Below are 22313 nucleotides of genomic sequence, written 5' to 3' on the forward strand. Positions count from 1 at the left end.
GGGGAGGGAAGGAGGAGGGGGAAACAGAGAGGGAGAGAGGGAGGGGGAAGGGGAGGGGAGGGGGGAGGAGGAGGGGGAGACTGACTTTGATTCTCCCCAGTTACAGAGGAGAACAACAGCTGAATATTTAGAGAGTACAGGAGAGAAGAAGGGATCTGCAGTATGTTCTGGGGTAGAGTAAATTTCTGGGGTAACCTAAATTTCAGGGGACGAATTTACCTTTATTAAAAATTATTGTGGGCTGGAGAGATGGCTCAGTGGTTAAGAGCACTGACTGCTCTTCCAAAGGTCCTGAGTTCAATTCCCAGCAACCATCTGTAATGGGGTCTGATGCCCTCTTGTGGTGTCTCTGAAGAGAGCAATGGTGCTGTACTCATGCATACAGTAAATAAATAAATCTCTAAAAAAATTATTGTAATTTGTATGTGAATGAATGGGACTGGGGGAGCGCATGTATTTCCATGGAGTGCAGAAGCATTGGATTTCCTGTAGCCTGATAGACAGTGACTGTGAGCTGCCTGACAGGGGTTGGGAACTAAGCTCAGGTCCCCTAGATGAGCAGCAAGTGCTCCAACTGCCAGTCCATCTCTCCGTCCCCTTTCCTGTTATTTTAAATAAATTAATTTGGTTGGAGGAAAGCATTAGTGTTCCTCAGTTCTGAGTTCACAGTGCCATCCAAGGAGGAGACAATACAGACCCCAGTGGATCAGGAGAGGAAAGTGTTGACTTTCAAAGGCTGGGAAGTTGGGGTGGAATGACACGAAGAATCGCAGAAGCTGCACACTCTCTTAAGGGAGTGTTAGCACTGAGAACGCGGGTTCATCATCTCTGAAGTGAGTCTAATACAGAGCTAAAGAAAACGGTGGATGCAACTTCAATGTCTGTAATAAATTCTCCAGCCCAGCTTTTAGAATAATTGACGTTTATAAAAATGATCTAATAGTGAAACAGATTTCTGTAATCCCTCTAACAGGGTTTGCCAGACATCAGAAAGAGAGCAGCTGCCATGGCTTTGTCAATCTCTGTGAGTGTCTACTAATCGCTCGCTATGTCCTCCTTTCTAGTCTTCTAAGTAGTATAAGAGATTTTTAAAAATCCTCTAGTTCTGTGAGACATTGGGAGCTACAACTGTGCCAGTGTGCAGGTTAGTGGAGTTGGAGACAAAGGAACATTGAAAAATAAACTGACAAATAGGAAAGGAAGCAAATGGAGGTTAGGGCTGAGGGAGGGGGTGTGGTGATGGAGGTTAGGCAGAGGGAAGGAGGGGTGTGGGTTCGAGGCACCGACAGAAGCCTTTCATTTTGGTAGATGAATACATATGAGCTATAACAGGCTACATTTCTTACTCTGCCTTCACATCTCCACAGATTTTTTATCTATGCTCAGATAACCACACCTGAAGAAAACCTTTGTAAAATGTTACCACAAGTTACAGTGTCTTTTAATGGATGCCATCAGTCACTGTGTGTCAGAACAAGTCCCTTTTCCCACAACCCACACGGAAGTTAAGTTCCGGCATCACTTTCCCTTACTTTAAACTGCATCATGTATCCGGGCTGTATAATGAGCTCGCGGGAGGAGAGCGCATTGTGGGTCTTGTCCTTCTTTTTATTTGGCCAGTAGAGATGGAAGGATGGGTTGCCACAGAATCCTGCTGTCCTTACTGCATTAGGGTAAAAACTCCAGTTTTCCTCATGGGAAGAGCCTTCTGTTAAGCAAGCAGGAAACAATGCCGTCGTACGTTATTTTCTCCCACTAAGATGTTCAATGTTAAATAACTTTCGTGTTTACTACCAAGGCTTGTTTTTATTTTACATGACTATTTTAATATATAAATCCCAGGGGAGAGCCCACGCTTAGGGCAGTGCTACTGAAGGCTGCTAGAATGATCACTTTGCTATAAAAGGGGAACCGTTTTTCTGGGTAGAAATTCTTCTTCCTAGGCCTCTGCAGCATGTGTTCTACGGAACAGAAACTACTAAAAGGACTAAAATGTTCTGGGTATTGTGATTATGAATTATAATAAAAACAGTCTTTATTTAGCGATGTTCTTTATAAGTTCTCAATCGACAGTTCAGCAAGTGAGGAACCTTGAAGAGCTCACAGCAGTTGAGCATCATGAATGAGAGACCCTGCAAGGGGCTGGCTACGGAATATTCACCTGATGCCTCCACCCACAGCGGACAGAGAGAATGCTCTTTGGGGCTTTCTTCTTACCATCATCGAAAGTGTCCACCAGTTGGCTCGGGTTGATTTCTGCTCCCCCAATCAGAATGTTGTCCAATGCCCACTGCGCACGCTCCACCCCGGAAACCACGAGCCCATTGCTGATGACAAAAGGCTGCCACCAGCGAAGTCGAGTTGTGTTGGTGAGGGCCCCCTCAGGCAGGAGGATGTAGTCGTGCCTCACAGAAATGTATTTCTGGAAATCCATCTCGTGAAGCAAAGTCCAAGTGATTCCTATAAAAAGACCAAACTTATCAGCTCCCTAGTGCCAGGAAAACAACTCACAAACCAGCAGCAACTGAAGTTCTGTATGCTTCCTAAGGAAATGTTTACCCTGGCAGTGAAAACTGAATCTAGGGACTTCAAGTGTTGACACTTATAATCAGGGCTTCAATAAAAAAACTGATCACAATGTCAGAGTATTTAGATGTACTTGTTCAAAGAGAATATATTGAAGTAAAAAATGATGTGTTCTTAATTTTAATTATTTTAAAATTGATTTTAATTAATTTTTATTTTAATTAATTCAATTTAAATTAATCTCTAGATTCTTAAGAGGCTTTATTTTTCAAGAAGAACATATGCTCATTTCTAGACCAGTAGGTTCTAGATTTAAAAACACAGCTATTAGAATTCTATATATCTGCCAGTGCCTGGCAGATATATAGAATTCTAATATCTGTATGGGAGTGGGTGGGTTGGGGAGCAGGGGGAGGGGGAGGGGATAGGGGATTTTCGGAGAGGAAACTAGGAAAGGGGATAACATTAGAAATGTAAATAAATAAAGTATCTAATTAAAAAAAAGAAAAAGATTCTATATAATTTGTAATGAAATGATAAGAAGTTGGTCTTATTGCTTGATAGACTGTGGGAAAAATGTTTACAACACATGATTAGGCTCAGACAGTTCTGGCTAATCTATTAGCTAGTTATTCAGAATGTTATCTGCCACCTAAAACATACTTTCTTTTGAAAAAAAAAAAACCTTTTAACTGTTTCCTATTGGAATTGTTTTTTTCTATCAATGACCTTATTAAATTACTTTATTTTTAAAGATTTCCTTATTTTTATTTTGTGTGTATGAGTATTCTGTTTGCATGTATGAAAGTTCACCGCTTGGGTGCCTTTTACCTACTGAGGCTACAAGAGACTCCCGGGACCTGGAGCTATAGGTGACTGTGAGCCACCATGTGGGTGCTGGGGACCAAACCTTGCTGCTCTGGCAACCAGTGCTCTTAATCCTGAGCCATCTCTCCAGCCCTTAAAACATTTTTTTCCTGAATATCCCATTGTATTAATGACTTGATAGTTATATAAATTATATTAACAATATAAATAACAATAATTTTGTTAACATGGTTTCATGAATTCAGGATACTTTTACAATTGGTGAGGTTTTCTTATAGAGTCCCTTCGGTATTTATTTATTGACCCAACAGTGTTTTATAATTTTTTTTGTTTTGTTTTTTTTTTTGAGACAGGGTCTTACTATGTACTTCTGGCTGTTCTAGAACTCACTATGTAGACCAGGCTGACCTTGAACTCACAGACCTCTACCTGCCTCTGCCTCCCAAGGGCTGGAATTCAAGGTATGTACCAAGCTGTTGGGCCTAAGATTCTTTTGAAACATATTTTACTCAGAAAATCCTTCAAAAAAAAGTTTTCTTTATGCTCTTACAAAAAAAGTCTATTTAAAAAGTAGACAGACCGGGGGGGGGGGGGAGAGAGAGAGAGAGAGATGGGAGAGAGAATCTGGGGTGGGGTGGGGGGAGGAGAGTGGGTTGTGGATGTTATAAATGGGGGAGAGATGTGGGAGAGAGAGACCCTGGGGGTGCTGGGGGAGGAGTGGGTTGTGGATATGATAAAGATGCCCTATATACATGAATTGCACAGAGTACATAAAAATACACATTCTATTAAAATCTTTTTCTTTTTAATGGGATCTCTCTCTCTCTCTCTGTCTCTGTCTCTGTCTCTCTGTCTCTGTCTCTGTCTCTCTCTCTCGGTGGGGGGTAGCTTTTGCCTAAAAGCAGTCCTATGAATAGGACATGTAGCACAAGCCAGAGCTGTCTCTTTCTTCATGGTCATCACTGTCAGAAAGCTCTGCTTCTGAGGGTGTTGGATGGATGTGGGATGTGCTCCTAGGCATAGCTGTCCCCCATAGGACATGCCTCCGTCCGTAGAGAAGTCCAGCAGCACGCCTTCCTTCCGGCAGACGGGCCGATGACAAGACGTCATGTTGTTCTCACTGCCGATACGTCCCCAGTACTGCAGGAATCTAAACGCAAGCACACAGTCTCTCTCAGAAGGGTGGACCAAAGCCGCCACTCAGGTCCTGAGTCCTGATAACAACTGGTGTCAACTGTGCGACGGACGTGAGAAAACCGTGACTTACTTTGCACCTCTGAGATCTAAGTCTTGAGTAATAGCTTGTCTCACAGTGGACCCCCCAAAATAGAGTGCAGTGTTCTCAGCAAGGATCCCGCACTCTGTACAAGTGCTTCCGCCTTCTAAGGACATCCATAAGTCAGGCTTGATCTCCTCACTGTCAAAGCGCTCCTTCAGGAAAGTCTGTGGGGCGGTGGAAGGGTCGGGGATGCAGTTAAAGATAATGATTTCAGGTAGAAATGATGGACTTAAAGCAACGGAACTAATTTCAGTATCTTTGCAAAGATATGCTTGAAGGACAACTGATTATGCTCATAACTTTACTTTCTACCAGATACCGAAGAAAATTTAAACTGCTTAAATAAAATACAATAATTAGACTTTTATTTTTAAGATATAAAAATGTAAACTTCTAACACACATCAAAGTATAGATTCAAGGTTAAAGTATCAGTATCTTTTTAATATAATCTTAATAAATGCAAAATCAGAGTAACTTAATGGCTAGAAAGAATCAGGAGGCAATCTTTTTTCTGTCCAAAGAAATAAAATAATTCAGCTATCCTAGAAACATAATCACTAAAACCAAACACAAAAATACTACTTTTTATAGACCTTAAATCCCAGAAATTTTATATTACCCAAAGAAGGGAAGTGATATAATTTTATCACGTTTTACGGGACATAGACTTGCAATTACAGTAAAAACAGTATTTATGTATCTCTATATACTTCTATACATTTCCCCAGTTCTATAAGAGAGTTCTATCTTGTGTGGTTAAATGATTTAAATAAGTCTCATTTCCTCAAACAGGGAGCACAATTGACCCTGTAATTAAAGGCATGAGAACGCAAGCCCGTCTGGCTGTACTTAACTAATGGTGAGAAAATGAGTGCAATTTTTTATAAATGAATGTTCATATGTAAGAACACGAGCCGGGAGAAACGCATGGCTAACCCACATACTCTCATTACAAGACTGAATTAGAGTTCACAATGCAGGCTCACATAATTTCTTATCTGAGAAATACTAATGACATCTGAATGTCCATAGGAGGTCTCAGGCCTTTTCTTTAGACGCAAATGAGCAATATCTTTAAATTTTATTTTCAATATTTGTTAGGCTTCAATTATATGTACTTTTTTTTTTTTTTTAAATTTAGGATTTCCTATTCAGGCTGCCCTGGAACCCATGGTACAGCCCAGGACTGCAGGTGGGAGCCATGACCTCTGGCAGCTGACTGTGTTAGCTGGGGTATTTTTCAGTTATTGAAATGATATATGTCTCTGCTTATTTACAGAAACAAAATACATGTGTGGCTTCTGTGTTCAGAAGCTACACCGACTTTACATATTGAACAGCTATTATGTCAAAAATGACTCAGCCACATTTCAGTTTTTAGTAAGTTAGGCCATAGAATTTTCTGGAAAAAAGTTTGAGCAGTGTTTCAACATGTTTGAATATTTGTTTTTGGAGGGCTATCTGTAATATTTGCTTCATTCTCCTTTGTACCAATTGTAAAAATAAGATCTTTTTAAAAAGGCAAATACTGACTTTAAGCTGAGTATTTTATGTTTTTTAAAAGAAAAATGCTGGACATAGTGGCACATACCTTCCAGCATTTGAGAAACAGAGTCAGGCATCTCTTTGAGTTTGAGGTCAGCCTGGTGTACACAGAGCTACATAGTGAGACAGACAAGGGAGGAGCTGCAGGGGGGAAAGGCAGAGACCCACAACCTTGCTACAGAGCTCGTGGATAGAAACTGGTCATGGGCCAGCCTGTAAGGAAACAGTACACAGTACCTTCAGGCTGTGAGTTAAGTAGCAGTTTGGCCCTGAGTAGCCTGGGTCACAGATACACTGTTCCTTTAGGCAGTCTCCATGGCCTCCACAGTTGTCCAAACATCCAGGGCCAAGGTAGAAATTGTCAATTGCCCACTGCACATCTGAGTACTTTTGGTAGAACCTAAATCTTACAGGACTGTTGGCAAAAGCAAAGGAATGAAAAACAGAAGTTAACTTTATTCAGAGTCTCTCTCTCTCTCTCTCTCTCTCTCTCTCTCTCTCTCTCTCTCTCTCTCTCTCTCTCTCNTCTCTCTCTCTCTCTCTCTCTCTCTCTCTCTCTCTCTCTCTCTCTCTCTCTCTCTCACACACACACACACACACACACACACACACACACACAGTGCTTATGAGAAAAAAAGAAAAAACCCACTGCAGTTATCTCTGTGGAAGAACTGAGTTAATAAAAACGTAGCTGACCACTTGCAACTTCCAGTTTCTAGTAATGGAACTGTGTAGCTGCTTTCAACACAATTCTGTAGAAATTTGCAAAACAAGTAAGAATCAGTGGGCACTTTTGCAAAGACAGGATCATCTTATAGTGTACTCTAGAACCGTAAGTCAGATGCCCTTTTTCTTGTTTCTAAAATTAAATTTTAGGGTTGTATACAAAGTGTCTGACCCATGTGCCCTTACACTTTGAATTCAGTCCAATTCATTTTCCTCCCCAGCCTTCCTCCCCCATGCTCTCTGCCCCTCTGGCTGGTTCCCCTCCCCCATGCTCTCTGCCCCTCTGGCTGGTTCCCCTCCCCCATGCTCTCTGCCCCCTCTGGCTGGTTCCCCTCCCCCATGCTCTCTGCCCCCTCTGGCTGGTTCCCCTCCCTCCCTGTTATTCCTCCTCTGGCTGGTTCCTTTTCTTCTGGTTGCTTCTAATTCTTGCTTCATTATTACTGAATTCCATTGCCTTCAGTATCCCACACTTTTCTTGAAATCCCTCCCTCTTCTTTCATGATCTCCTTTCTATTTTTGTGATCCCTTCCCTACACACATGGGCATGCACGGCAGGTTTTAAATCTAGGTTCTGTAGAGGAAACAAAACTTGCAGTGTTCGGCTTAGTTTGCTTATCATGATTTCCAGCTGCACCCATTTTCTTGCAGATGTCATGATTTCATTTTTCTTGGTAGCTGCATTAAATGTCATGGTGGGTATGTACCACATTATAGTATTTATTTGCTACTCTATCTGTAGGTGTTTTGTGTGCATGAATGTCTGTGCACCATGTGTGTGCACTACCTGCAGAGGCCAGAAGAGAGCAGTGGAGGTTCTTGGCTCTGTTTCTTGGTTATTGTGCACAAGTCATCATAAAAAAGGATCTGCAAGGATACTGTGGTCTGTTACTGCAGCATCCTCTTACTGTACATCCTAGAGTTGTATAATTGGGTCATATGGTACTTTTCAATGTTTTGAGGAATCTGCATATTGAGTTCCATTGTGTCTGTCAAGTTTATACCCCAATGGCAATGTAACTTCACCAGCATTTGATGTTATTGCTTAAAAATCCTTTTATATCTGTCTGTCTGCCTGTCTGTCTATCTATCTATCTATCTATCTATCTATCTATCTATCTATCTATCTATCATCTATCTATCTATCTATCTATCTATCTATCTATCTATCTATCTATCTATCTGTCTGTCTATCTATCTATCTATCTATCTATCTATCTATCTATCTATCTATCTATCATCTATCTATCTATCTATCTATCTATCTATCTATCTATCTATCTATCTATCTATCTGGTGTGTGTGTGTGTGTGTTGTCATAGTCGCAGTGTGCATGTGGAGGTTAGAACAAAACTTGGAGTTGGTTCTTTCTATTCACCATATGGGTTCCAAGGATGGAATTCTGAGCCCCAGGCTTGGTGGCAAGTACATCTACCCCCTGAACCACCCTACCTACCCCTATTTGCCATCTTGATGCCATTTTAAATGGGGTGACATGGAATCTCAAATCAATCTTGGTTTACATTTTTCTGATGGCTAAGGATATTTAAGACTTTTTTCGAGTATTTATTGACCATTTGTGTTTCTTCCTTTGAGAACTGTCTTTTCAATTAACTGGCCCATTTATGAACAAGATGAACTGAACTTCAGTGGTTGTGGAAGCATTTAGATCAGCTAATTACACCTGTGAAACTATATAGGAGGTTAGTGAAGTCCATGGCAGAGTCTTGTTAGGATGCACACAGCCTTCAGGCGATCAGCAAACAGCAACTTCTCAATTCCTTGAAGGTTATCAATATTCTCAAAGTAACTATGGTAATTAGAAAACAATTTTGAAAGGGTTATATTAAAGGACAATTTCCCAGAGATTTTTAATTTCATTATTGCTCTTCTCTGTCTTCTGGGTAAAAAAAAAAAGCCCAACAGGCTCTAATTAACCTTATATTAAAATAAGTCATACGATTCTGGTTTAAAAATGCAAAGCAAAGAACTTTCTAGGGCAATGTAAATGTTCTATATCTCATTTTATGTGGTGCGTACGTCGGTTACACAACAGCAAAAGTCTTTTATCTGAACAAATGTTATATTTGCATACTATGTAAATTGTATATAGAGTATATTTATATATATAGTGTGTGTGATAATAAACAACACATGCATATGAAAAAGAGATACAACACACATGTACACACAGCACACACACACACACACACACACACACACACACACAAAGAGAGAGAGATGGAGACAAAAAGAGAAATTCCTAAGTGGCCCAGGAATTGGCTAATTTATACCAATAGGATTCAACAGGGTTCTCATTCTGGCTTTCTAAGAAAGCAAACAATCTCCTCTCCTACCAGACATAGTAAAGAAGCATTCTGGTCTAGTTTTCTGGGAGCCATCATATATTCAACAGGGGACCACCTCTGAGCTGACAATATCACCAGTGCCCCTGATAGATAATGGATAAGAGAACAAACCAATGGGGCCCTTGAAATAATATAAAAGTACAGTTTATTGTTATTATACTTATTTGTGTGGGGGTGCACATGGGTGTGCATGTGTGTACAAGCATGGCTGCCAGGGTGTTGATTGTAGTCCCAGAGATCTAACTCTGGTCTTCAGGTTTGGCAGAGAGGGTCCTTACCTACTGGGCCATTTCTTTGAGTCTTAAAGCCATTATTACATTTGCAAACTGACCAGTCCCAGAGCCCACTCAGCTTTACAGTTTTTGCTATAAAGTATTTTAAAAAGTTTTAATTTTCACTATGTGCAGATGTACATCTCTGTGGGTGGAGTCTGTGCCTGTGAGAGGCTGGAGGGGGTGTGAGATCCTCTGTAGCTGGAGCCTCAGGGGGTTGTGACCCACCCAATGTGGGGGCCAGGAACCACACTCAGGTTTGCTCCCAGGGCAGTCCATGTTATTAACTGCGGCGCTGTCTCTCATGCCCCAGGATATTTCATTTTTAATTGAACCACTGTAGACTGGGTTTTTGTTGTTGTTGTTGTTGTTTTGGAACCTCCCAGCATCTTGATGGCATAAGCTCTTCTAATCCACTCTAGGAAACTGATGATGCTGTCTATGGGACCACACAGGCTGAGTGTGTACCTGCCCTATTCAGAGCCTCGGTCCGTCCTGCGCATGCGTCATGGTCTGTTTCCTCCGAAGCCTCTTTCCCTAGCTAGACTCTATGATTAATTTAGTAGAGGCACACCTGTCATTGTGCTCAATGCCTCTCCTTTCTAATTTCACAGTAGATAGGGAATCTTCGGAATCACCTTAAATTATCCACAGAGCACGGGTTCATCTACTCCAGACTAATTATACTTCACTGCAAGTGCAGAATGTGATGAGAGAAAAATAAAACCTGCCCGCCATCTTATACAATGGCCCGAACTTAGGCGCTGTGCAACTAGCGAGGGTTGGGATTTGCTCCTCACTCTACTGAGGATCTGGGAGACACGTTTCTATGCGAGTACAGTCTACAAGGCTGGTACCGTGTGTGATGTGTCTTTGCGTGTGGCTCCAAGGTCATTACTGTTGTTCTAATCCTATTTGATGGCACTGGGGTTTAGAAAAGAGAAGAACCCAACAGGGACATTTGTTGAGGACCACATCGACCAAGTCTGAGGACTACAACATGAAGTGTGCTCATCATGGAAGTCACCAATTAGGGACCCTGGCATCGGGGAGGCAGAGAGCGCTTTATCCACAAATACACAGAATTTAAGATTCGACGGCAGTAACACTGGGCGCGCAGCTACACTTTTATCTTAACTTTCTACTTACTTTCCCATTAAGCTTTCAGGAAGTGGGTAGGTGATCCTTTTCCACCCTCTAGTTGGGAAGAACACAGACGGTTGGGAAACGCTTCCAGAACACTTCGGGTCAGCAGGTAAGCATTGAGGGACTAGGTAACTCCAGCTCACGCCAAAGTCAGTAGAAAACTGCACGTGAATTTGATTCTGGGCAATTTTTTCAGGCACTCTACATCCAACAGAGATCTAATAAACAGAAAATGAAGATTGTCAAGGCATTAAAACCACATTACAGATTTCAGCCCCAAAGAACTGGCGACGAGATCCCTTGATGCCTACCACCTGCATTTTCCAGTTCATTATTTGTTTTGCTGGTGAACAGGGACATTGGCATGGTTGCCCAAGGTGACAAACTGTAAAAAGTGCCAAGCACATTGTGTAAGGATTTGGGAGAGATGCTAGAAGCTGCGCCTCCCCCACGCTGGCTGCTTTCCTTGCAAGGCCTGGGCCCATGCTTACAAATTGTTTTGCTAATGGTCTGGCACTTGTGTTTGGCAGAATAACTGACCAAGAAGGATTGCTAACAGCCTTACTAATTTTACTACTTTGTCATATAATTTATAACTCTCAATAAATCACTTTCACTGACAAGGAAGATACCGTGGAACAAGATAACCGAAGCACAGGGCATTCAATGTGATGACAGCCATAGTGTGGCAACTCTGCAAACACAAAGGGATTCAGGCAGACAGAACACAGCAGAATAAACCCAGGCAAAAATGTTATCCAAAGCTCTTCCTGGCATGAGTTCTAATCATGATGCTCTAGTCTATCATTTTTGTTCTACGGAAACATCTGAATGAGCTTCTAGAAGTAGAAATAACTATTATAGCTTTAGTCTCATAAGGAAACAACCCCCCCCCCCTTTTTTTTTGACAGAGTTTCACCATGTAGCCTTAGCTGGCCTAAAATTCACTATATAGACAAGCTATCCTTGAACTCCCAGAGATCTGCTTCCTCCTCTGCTCCTGAGTGCCTGGACTGAAGGTGGGCACCACCACACCCAGCCAACTTAATTTTTATAAAGTGACTTAGTAAGTTACAATCAGTATCTTACATTTTTAAACCAATATTTTGTTCTATAAGTGTATAATCCTGATTGAAAATATTTGCTTTTAGTTAAGCTCTGAAATTTTACCTCGAGATAGTATAGAAGTACAATATATTTTAATCATTATGTAATATTTAGGTGAGCTGTATATTACCTTAACAATAAGTTTTATCTTTCAAAGCATATATTAAGACAATGAAATCTTAGATGACCTTTATCTTTCTGGTGGTTCTGATGAGGTTGCTACTGTATGGTTACTTATGTGATTGAGACCATGGTAATTTCACCTTGAACTGCATGATCCAGTTCCCAGTGGGCGTCAGGTCATGAGTCACTGCATACACCTCTCGTCCATCATGGCTGCCACAGAGCATGACACCATCTGGGGAGTCACAGAATCTTTCCACTGTACAGTCATCATGGAAGAGCCAATTCTCATTCACTGAACAAAAAGATAAAAAAAATTGGATGATAGATTTAGCAAGGACTTAAAGTAAAATTTCATGTTAACCAAGACCTAGAATTAAGTAAAATCTCTTTTATATACACTATGTCACATAAAATAAAAAAAACAATATAAACATTTTATAACATGGATATTAACTGACAGGTACACAGTACAATTTTGAGGGGTAGGGTGTTTAAGACAAGGTCTCACTTTGTAGGTCAGGTTGGCTTCAAACTCAGGACTGATCCTCCTACTTTAGTCTCTTGGTCGTTAGACTACAAACATGTACTACGATGTCCAGCTCCTCAATGTATTGTAAAATAAAATGTGTGTCATCCACACATCCATCCATCTATGCATCTACCCATCCATCATCTATCCATCTATTCATCATCCATCCATCCATCACCCACCCATCCATCCACCCATCCATCCACCCATCCATCCATCCATCCATCCATCCATCCATCTTTCTACCCATTCATCAATCCATCATCCACCCATCCATTTATCATCTATCCATTCTTCTACCCATCCATCACCCATCCATCCACCCATCCTCCCATCAATTCATCCATCCATCATCTGTTTTTTTGTTTGTTTGTTTGTTTTTTGTTTTTTTGGAGACAAGGTTTCATTCTATAGCCGTTTGTCTTGGAATGAATGATGTAGCCCAGGGTGGCCTTAAACACATGGTTATCCTCCTGTCTCTGACTCCTGAGGATTGAGATTATAGGTAGAAGCCACTATGTCCAGCTCAATAGTATATCATTAACCATAGGTACTGTGTTATCAAAAGATCATTAGAATTTATTCAACACACATAGCAGAACTATTTCAAGTAACTCCCTGTTTTCTTCTTCACCAGGAAGGAAACCACTCTGACTGGATGAATACTTCTGGAGGCCTAGACAATATTTGAGAAAAACTAAGCTTTGTATTATGTAGTTAGTCACAAAGACTACATTAGAATTCTAGTGTGTTCAGCTGAACTTAACGTGGCAAAAATTAAGGTATACTATAAAGAGATTATTTAAAAAACTCAGATTAAGATGGGCATGACGGCAAATACTGTAATCCCAGTACTCTGGAGTTAAGGTGACCTTAACAAGCTTGAGTAGCTGGGCAACATAAGACTGTGTCAACAACACAAAGCATCAGCAAAAAAGAAACCGATTATCTGTAAAATGCTAATTTTATCTCACTAGTGTTCTTTATTCTTGAATACTTAGGTATGTATAGTTAAGTATTCTAGAAAAGTATTTTTTTTGTTATATCAGTAGCACTGAGGCTGTATTCTTTTTTAAAATCTAATTTTATTTGTAATTCATTTTTTACACTCCATATTCCCTTTCTCGCCCCTCCCCTCCCACCCTCCAACTGCTCCACATCCCACACCTCCTCCCTTCCACACCCTGTATCCACATGGATGCTCCCATCCCCAACCCCACCTGACCTCTAAACTCCCTGGGGCCTCCAGTCTCTTGAGGGTTAGGTGCATCATCTCTGAATGATCACAGACCTGGAAGTCCTCTACTGTATGTGTGTTGGGGGCCTCATATCAGCTGACACATGTTGTCTGTTTGGTGGTCCAGTGTTAGAAAGATCTTAGGGGTCCAGCTTAATTGGCCCTCCTACACGATAGCCCTTCTCCTCAAATTCTTTCAGCCTTCCCTAATTCAACAACAGGGGTCAGCTGCTTCTGCCCGTTGGTTGGGTGCATCTGACTCTTTCAGCTGCTTGTTGGGTCTTTCGGAGGGCAGTCATAATATATCCCTTTTTGTGAACGCTCCATAGTGTCAGGCCTTGGGACCTCCCCTTGACCTGGATCCCACCTTGGGCCTGTCACTGGATCCCACCTTGGGATCAAACTTCCTAAACCAGATCAACAGTAACTCTTTGAGGAATTGTACTGAGCAAAAAGTCTAAAGGAGGAACAAATTTGGAAGACGTTTTAAGTACTTAAAGAAGCAGGATTATGAATTATTAGTGCAGAATACATCTTCTGTATTGAGCCCCATCTTCCCACACAAATGTGCAAATGCACATATAAACACATATATACATAGATACTCACCTCCTTCATAGTAACATCCATCCATTCATCCACCCATCCACCCATCCATCCACCCATCCATCCATCCATTCATCCATCCATCCAACCACCCATTCATCCATCCATCCATCATCTATCCCTCTCTCTCTCTCTCTCTCTCTCTCTCTCTCTCTCTCTCTCTCTCTCTCTCTCTATCTGTTTATATTTTGTCAGTCTATTTGATGTTGCTGGTTTGGAATTATCAGTGTAGCTCAGGCTAACCTTGAGCTTGAGATATTCCTGCCTCAACCTCCTGGGTATTGTGATTTCAGGTCTGTATCATTATGTCCAACATGAAGAGGTAATTTTATATTATATTTATTAGCTAGTAAAGTTAGAAATGAAAAAAAAACAAATAATGTAAATTGTATCTAGTTGATGGTATACTTTGACCTCAACTTTCAAAGCTTCCTAGCTAGGCCCATGTCTACAGTGGAGACTAACAGGCACAACTGGAGGCTTGGGGCAGGCATGTGCACAGCAGAGGCAGCTGGCCTCAGAGGTCCAGAGAGACCAAGGGATTTTCCTGTTACTCAGGCTACGTGCAGAGTGAGTCTAATTTTGGTCTGAGCACATGTGCCTGCAGAAAAACATATTGCTGGGATTCGCATGGCTTGATGGGATCACCCCATTATCTGTGTCTTCATTCTGAGGGATTTGGGGGTCACAGGTCGAGGATATAGAATCAATGTGAACGAATATTCAAACTCCAGTGATATTCAGAGGCAGTTTCCCTAAGGGAGCCTTTCCTTGGATGCTATAGGTGGGATGAAAGGTTCCTCAGTGGGCTGTCAGTCTCCTGCACACTCACAAAACTACTGCTTCTGTGAGCAGATGCTCCGGGTTCTAAAACACTTTCGTGCATCACAGGCAGGGTCAAATTAAACCAGCACGTATACTAGGTAGGTGCTTAAATCTGATTTATGTTGGTTTTTATCGCTACAGAAGTAATATTTAAATTATTCTGATTGTAAATTTACTTATGTAAACTATTACACAGGGAAAAACCAGATGAATAACTTAGCAAAGTTTTGAGTCAGATCTCTGTGAGGGACTCTCTGTGGCAGCTTCCTCCTCCTTTCCTCCTCCACCCCCCACTTCTTCTCTTTCTCTCTGTATCAAGCCTTTCTCAAACCACAACCCTCCTGCCCAGCCTCCTGAGGGTGCCAGGGTGGGTTTGGTTATTATCTGCAGTTACACCTTGTACCACATGATATCCTAATGAATTAAATAAAGTTAATTAGTATAAAGATTCATCAATAGCAAATTATAAAGTATAATGGAGTTTAAAATCAGTAAAAATTTATCTTCTAAGACACTTAAGGACTTGAAACAACAACTGAAGACTCAATCCTAACGAAAAAAAAAAAAGCAGTCTACAAAATACATCTAATTTGAGATCCCAGCTTTGTTAAAATATTTCTTTCAGGCATATAAACACTGAAATTACTTTATAAATAGTGATGCTGGTTGTCCCTGGGTGATTCTAATTTTCATCCTTGGCGATTTTCTGTATTTTTCCTTAATTTCATAACCTGAAAAATACTTTATTGCTTTTATAATAAAATGTTTTTAAGTTACTAAAATTCCTTAAATTAAAATTTTCCCTAGGTATACCATTTCTCTGGAGACATTTCATTATTGTAAAATTGGCCACATGCCAGTTTTTGGAGGCTGGAGACATCAGAGCTAAGCAGGATGAGACACAGCGTCTTATTGTCTGGATGGCTGTTGTCACTGCAGGGTAGATTTACAGTGGGAGGAGGAGACAGATAATTAAACATTACCGGCATGTATCTGACCACACTGTGTTTTACCTAGTACAATCAATACATGTGGGATGGCCAAGCCACAGACTTAATATACCACCTTAAACTTATTTTATTGCTATAAAATGAAAAGCATTCAGATGAGAATGGGGTGCAGTTCCCACAGCTACCAGCATCACTGCCATCCCTGCTGAGGACGAAGGATAAGGAGGGAGACCTACAGCAAGTGGACCCTGAGACATGATCTGAAGCATGAAATGCTACTGTGAATGTGCCTGACCTGCAGAAGATACAACATTCTGTCTTTAGATGCTAAGAAAGGAGCCAGGAGGATGAGGCAGGAGGATCACTGTGAGTTGGAAGGCAGCCTGAGCTTCACGGTGAGTTCTAGGGCAGCCTGAATGACAAAGAAAGACCCTGACCCTGACCCTGACCCAAACACCATCAGCAACAACAATAGGCCAAGAAAGGTTGGCTCTTTCCCTCCAAAGTAGAAAATAGGAAACAGAAGCAAGAATGTCTGCCCCATTGTTCTATAATGACAGTAAAGAGATCTATGTCTGATGGGAAAGTGGACAGTACAAAAGAATGATGTTCTTCGCTTTGTTTTTACAGCATCCAAACACCTGGAAAGGACCCAGTTTCACGTGTTAAGCCTCACCCCTCAACTGCATTTAAATGTACTTTGTCTAGTGTTCTTGAGCAAATCACCTGAAGTTTTGTCTTCTAAGAACATTTCAAAAGCAATTCTCCCAACAGGGCCAGCATCTGCGGGGGAGCGCTCATGCTGTGGTACTGGGGCGCTGCTGAAGGTGTCCAGCATGACCGTCCTCTGGTCCGCAGAGCCTGAGATGAGGACATTGTCAATGGCCCAGTCATTCTGGTCAAGGCCATCATGTCGGGGCTGCCACCATCGGAAGCGAGTGGCAATCTCTTTAGCATCAGGAGGGAGAAGGATATTCACGAATCTAATGGAAAATGGTGAGAGTCAGGAAAATATTTGTTAAATATTTCACCAGGGTGGTGAGAACATTATTTAATATCTCCTCTCTCTCTCTCTCTCTCTCTCTCTCTCTCTCTCTCTCTCTCTCTCTCTCTCTCTCTCTCTCTCTAGTTGCACATGAAAATATGTATGTTGGCAAGTGGAGGCCAGAGTGTGTTGGGCATTGGGCTATACACAGACAGTCTGGTCTCCAGTCGAGCTGAGNGGGTGGTGAGAACATTATTTAATATCTCCTCTCTCGCTCTCTCTCTCTCTCTCTCTCTCTCTCTCTCTCTCTCTCTCTCTCTCTCTCTCTCCCCAGTTGCACATGAAAATATGTATGTTGGCAAGTGGAGGCCAGAGTGTGTTGGGCATTGGGCTATACACAGACAGTCTGGTCTCCAGTCGAGCTGAGATGTTGAACCCCGGGACCCGGTGGTGATAATTCACCTACATGGGATGGAAGGAGTTCCCTCATATCTCCTGGACACTGACTCCTGTCGAAGTTACCACCCCCATACCCCCCACAGAAGAAGCATGGCTTTAGTCATGTAGGCAATGTCCCAAGCTTCTGACCTTCAGGCTAAACTCCTCCCCAGTTACCTAGCAACAGTAAAGATAGCGGCCCACCATAAGAGGGGCTGCTTGGCTCCACCTTGCTCTCTTACTCCTCTTCTCCCCTTACTCTCCTCTCTCCTCTCACTCTCTTCCTCTCTCTCCCTCTTACTCTCTAGCCTTTCTTCTCTCTCACCTTTCCCCCCTTCTCTCCTCTTGGCCATGGCCAGTCTCTCTCTCTCTCTCTCTCTCTTTACCTTCTCTCTCTCTTTCCCCCTGCCTTTCAACAATAAAGCTCTATAACCATAGACTGTCTCTGTCCATCAAGGCCCGCTGTGCTTACTCTCGCCTGTGTGGGAACCTCTCTCCCTCAGCCCTTTCTCCCATAACCCCGGGGCTACAGGGTATCACCCTGGGGTCCCGGTTGGGGGCTGCCCCTTTTCCACCCCCTGTCGAGTGGGGTCAGTGGCTTAGATGCCCACCCAGGATCGAGTGGAAAGTGGTTGAGTGGAAAGCGTCTGGCAGCCCTCCCACATCTGCCTGCCCAGAGCACCGGAGGAACTCTGGCCGGACGTGGGCTATCCTCCCTCCCCACCTCCTCTCCCTGCCTCCCTTTCAGTTCCCACAAGAGTGTCTTCTTCAATTGCTCTCCACTTTATTTTTTGAGATAGGGTCTCTCACTGACTGGAACTCACTGACTGGCTGGCTAGAGAGATCGAGGGATCCTGTGATCCCTCTTCCTAGCGTTGAGCTCACAGGTGGACACCACTAGACATGGTGTTTAAATGAACACTGGGGATCCAATGCAGTTCCTAATATGATTGCAAGGCAAGTGCTTTAACCAACTAAACCATCTCCCCAGCCCCCAAACAAACTAAAAGTAGTTTTATTACATTTGAATTATTCCATTGAATTTCATACAATGTATTTCCATCATACTCATCCTCAGCTCCCCCCCCCCCCAGCTCCTCCCAGATACACCCCCATCTCCCTACTCTTCCCCTAACAACACATCGACTCCTGGGTGTGGACCCTGGTTCACTGGCTTTGTTTCACAAGTCATTAGTGAAACTGAATGTAAACAATGTAAGCATGCCATAGCTATCTATCCATTTGAGTTGCCTGTGGACATCTTCGACCCTGGGTAGGTAACGGTGCGTCTACTCTATGCATACTCTGAGAGATACAAGCCAATCCTGACCTTCTTTTTCCTGTTCCATAAGGGTTGGTTTCAGCCTCCTTTCTTTCCTCCTTGACCCTTTGCTTTTTACTTTAATCTGCTAAGTGCAAGCAACAGGCTGGGGATATGGACACCAGCTTGTGGTAGGATGTTTGAGCCTCAGCCTCAAAGCAAGCAGGTCTCAGTTGCCTGTGGTACAGCCCACACTTTGCTAATGGGGTTCGCTGGAAGAAGCACTGACCACTGATGGAGAATTGCCAACAACCTCAGCATGTCTTCTGACTTACTCACCAAGGGCAGAGAGCTTAATGCTCCAATACAAACTCATCATGTAGATATGATGCCTACATTTACAACTGCAATTAAAAAAAATACTCATTGCGAGCCAGCAATATAACCACACATTTCGTTGTATTCAGAGCTCACAGAACTCATTTCCTTAGTTCTCTCCCTGTGCAGAGAGCATTGTCCTTTTCTCTCTCCTTCCAGCCATCTTTCAAGAGCAGCCTCTTAGTGCTACAGTTCCCATCCATGTTAATCTTGGAATGGATCCTAAAGCTAAGGGCTGTAGTAACAGTTGCTTTAACCTTTGCCTTTCACAGTAAAGAGATGCATTTCCTTGTTAACTTTTCCGTTTTGGTGTTGAGGGCCTTGCACATGCGAGACAGTGCTCTGCCACCGAGCCATCTGCGTGTCCTACCTGTTGTTGTTTTGTGTCTTTTTTAGGTCCCACCTGCCCAGCATAGGAGGTTGTATTCTAGGTAGCAACCAACTCGGATTCATGTAAACAGGCTTTGGCCACGTCAAGCACTTTGTGCATTCTTTGGACACGAAGGACATTAGTGTTGACGATAAGGAAGGAAAATGTAACCTGTGAATCCCACACCCTCAAATATGTTGTTCCCGGGTGGTTAGAGACCAGAAGCTTTGAGGCAGGTTTATCTCCAAGGTTTATTTCCTCATGTCTCTTGATGTTAGAGCTCATCTGCCCATCTCCTTTTTAAAATTCTTACTGTTGTGTGTGTTTTGGGTGGTGCATGTGTGGGTGTGGGTGTGCGGATGCTCCTGTCCTTGCATGGGCATGTGGAGGCCAGAGGAAGATGCTGGGTGGCTTGCTAGATCCCGCCTTGCCTCATTCCCCTGAGACTCAAATACTTCAAATAGTTTACCTCTTTCCATTTTCTTTTTCAAATTTTTTCTTTGATAATGTCACCTGATATATTTTGATCATATTCATTCTCCTTCCCCCAACCCTTCCCGGTTCCTTCCCCACCTCCCTTCTGACACAACTTTACATTCTGTTCTCTTTCCCTATGCAATTGTTTGTGTTGGTTGACTACTGGTTATGGGGTCTGCTGTGGAATATGCCTGATGCATCAATTGCCACTCCACTGAAGAAAACTGTTGTTCCCTCTCCTGAAGCAATCAAGTGCCAGTAGCTCCTTGTGTATGAGATGGGATTTTGTGCCCAGCCCCCTCCTCTATGCTGGGATTTGGTCTGGCTTAAGCTTGCGCAGGTCTTCTGCATGCTGTCTCTGTCTCTGTGAGTTCATGTGTGCCATTGTCCTGCTGTCTGGAAAACAGAGTTCAAGGGCAGTCACCCTACCTCTGGGTCTTACACTCCTCTGCTCCATCTTCTCCACAGATTGCTGAGCCCTGAGGGGAGGAGGGTAGCTCCTGACTCAGCATTCTTTTATTCTGTTTCCCTTGCCCCCCCCCCCCCTGTTGTTGAGATGGGTCTCACTGTGTTGTCCAATACATGCTCTCCAAGGATATTTCTACCTCAGGCGACAGTTACCGAGACCTCAGGCAGCACCACCTCATCTGCCCCTCGGACTTCTAAATGGCTACAATGACTGCTTTTTGGTCTTCCTAACACATTTAGAAATTCATACATGATGGCTGTTTAGGGTTTTAAAAGAATTTAATATGTCCCAGGCATCTTAAGGATATTCCATATTACTGGTTTCTTGTGTATACTGGGTAGGTATTTTGTAAACAAACGTTTGGTTTCTCCAAATATTTTTGAAATTATCATATACTCAGCCTCCACAGTCTTTCTTTTTTTTTCCACTAAGTTTATTTACTGTTGGCATTATGATCTAGCAATTAATCTTACTCTCAGCTGTGAAAGTTGTTCTTAAAATAAAAAACTCTGATTAGTGATTGCGTAGTCTAGAAAGCTCTCCCTGGGTTTTTTTTTTTTTTTTTTTCTGTCTTAGAGGTGTCCTTTACTAATGAGTAAGCTGTTTGCCCCCCCCCCCCCCCCGCCCAGTCCCTGAATGCATCACTAAGCATTTGACTGGTTACTGGTAGCCTTACTAAGCATTCTGACTGGTTACTGGTAGCCTTACTAAGCATTCTGACTGGTTACTGGTAGCCTTACTAAGTATTTTCCTCGACATCCTAGTTATTGAAGGTAGAAAAGATACGAACCCAGGTTTGCTGTACTGGTCATAGAAAATCTCCATCAGCAAGTTCCAGGTGATGCCTCCATTAACAGAGTACTCCAGCAGGACTCCCTGGTTACGGTTGCTCGGTGTAATGAGGCATCCGTACATAAAGTAAAATTGGATGAACTCAGCATTAGTGAGGTTCAGATCCACAGTGACTAACAATCGGCTACATCCCTAAGGAAAAGAAGCAGAACAGGAGAAGAACAACAGTAAGCAATCATGACTTCAGATCCTGCAGGTTACAACTTTTCTCTTTCTCTCATTTCAATATCTTTTTTGTAATTCAAGGCTCATGGCTATTGTTCTTTTTTGTTTTTGTTTTTGTTTTTGTTTTTCGAGACAGGATCTCTCTGTAGCCCTGGCTGTCCTGGAACTCACTCTGTAGACCAGGCTGGCCTCAAACTCAGAAATCTGCCTGCCTCTGCCTCCCGAGTGCAGGGATTAAAGGCATGCGACACCACACTCAGCTATAGTTATTATTATTATCTCTCTTACACTTATCTGATTATACTACCATCTCTTACACTAGCTTCTAGCATGATGCTGTGCTCATGTCTGCTGAACTTTCACTTTTCAGTACTTGAGACATTAATATGTCTCATATACTTACATTATGTCATATATTCTAAGGAGATTCCATATATATATATTATATAAGCAAAGTAAAAGTTGGAATTAAAGTAAGTATGCAAAGCTTTTATTAATGTATTTTCAAGTATTATTAGCATTTGCTAAAACACTAGTTATTAATGAAGTAACATTTTAACCTATTTGTTTTATTTACATCTGTGTGTATAATGTTGGATCCCCTGGAATTGGAGTTACTGACAGTTGTGACCCACCATGTGGGTGTTGGGAATCAAACTCAGGTCCTCTGGAAGCACAGCAAATGCTCTTAACTCCTGAGCCGTTCCTCTAGCCCCCAGACATAACTATTTTTAATAAAATATTAAAAATAACAACTAAAATACTTATATGATTTAATTATAATGAGAGGGTTTCAATGCTCTTTAAAGTGCTTTAAATTTTATTTATTTATTTAAAGGAGTGTGGTT

At 42.2% G+C, this 22313-nt stretch overlaps 1 protein-coding gene across 2 annotated transcripts in view; it reads right to left on the reverse strand.

Annotated features, from left to right (window-relative positions):
* Reln (reelin) overlaps nucleotides 1-22313 on the reverse strand; it is a 447612-nt gene that overhangs the window by 25471 nt on the left and 399828 nt on the right. For both annotated transcript variants that reach the window (XM_021190313.1, XM_021190312.1), the window contains exons 49-57: nucleotides 21239-21432; nucleotides 16797-17053; nucleotides 12061-12215; nucleotides 10694-10908; nucleotides 6418-6595; nucleotides 4622-4797; nucleotides 4398-4504; nucleotides 2218-2460; nucleotides 1533-1708 (exon numbers count right to left, since the gene is read on the reverse strand). In XM_021190313.1, the coding sequence (XP_021045972.1) occupies nucleotides 1533-1708; nucleotides 2218-2460; nucleotides 4398-4504; nucleotides 4622-4797; nucleotides 6418-6595; nucleotides 10694-10908; nucleotides 12061-12215; nucleotides 16797-17053; nucleotides 21239-21432 (1701 nt within the window). The remainder of the gene's footprint in view (nucleotides 1-1532; nucleotides 1709-2217; nucleotides 2461-4397; nucleotides 4505-4621; nucleotides 4798-6417; nucleotides 6596-10693; nucleotides 10909-12060; nucleotides 12216-16796; nucleotides 17054-21238; nucleotides 21433-22313) is intronic.

This window comes from Mus pahari, chromosome 2, assembly GCF_900095145.1.
Source record: "Mus pahari chromosome 2, PAHARI_EIJ_v1.1, whole genome shotgun sequence".
Taxonomy (NCBI): Eukaryota; Metazoa; Chordata; class Mammalia; order Rodentia; family Muridae; genus Mus; species Mus pahari.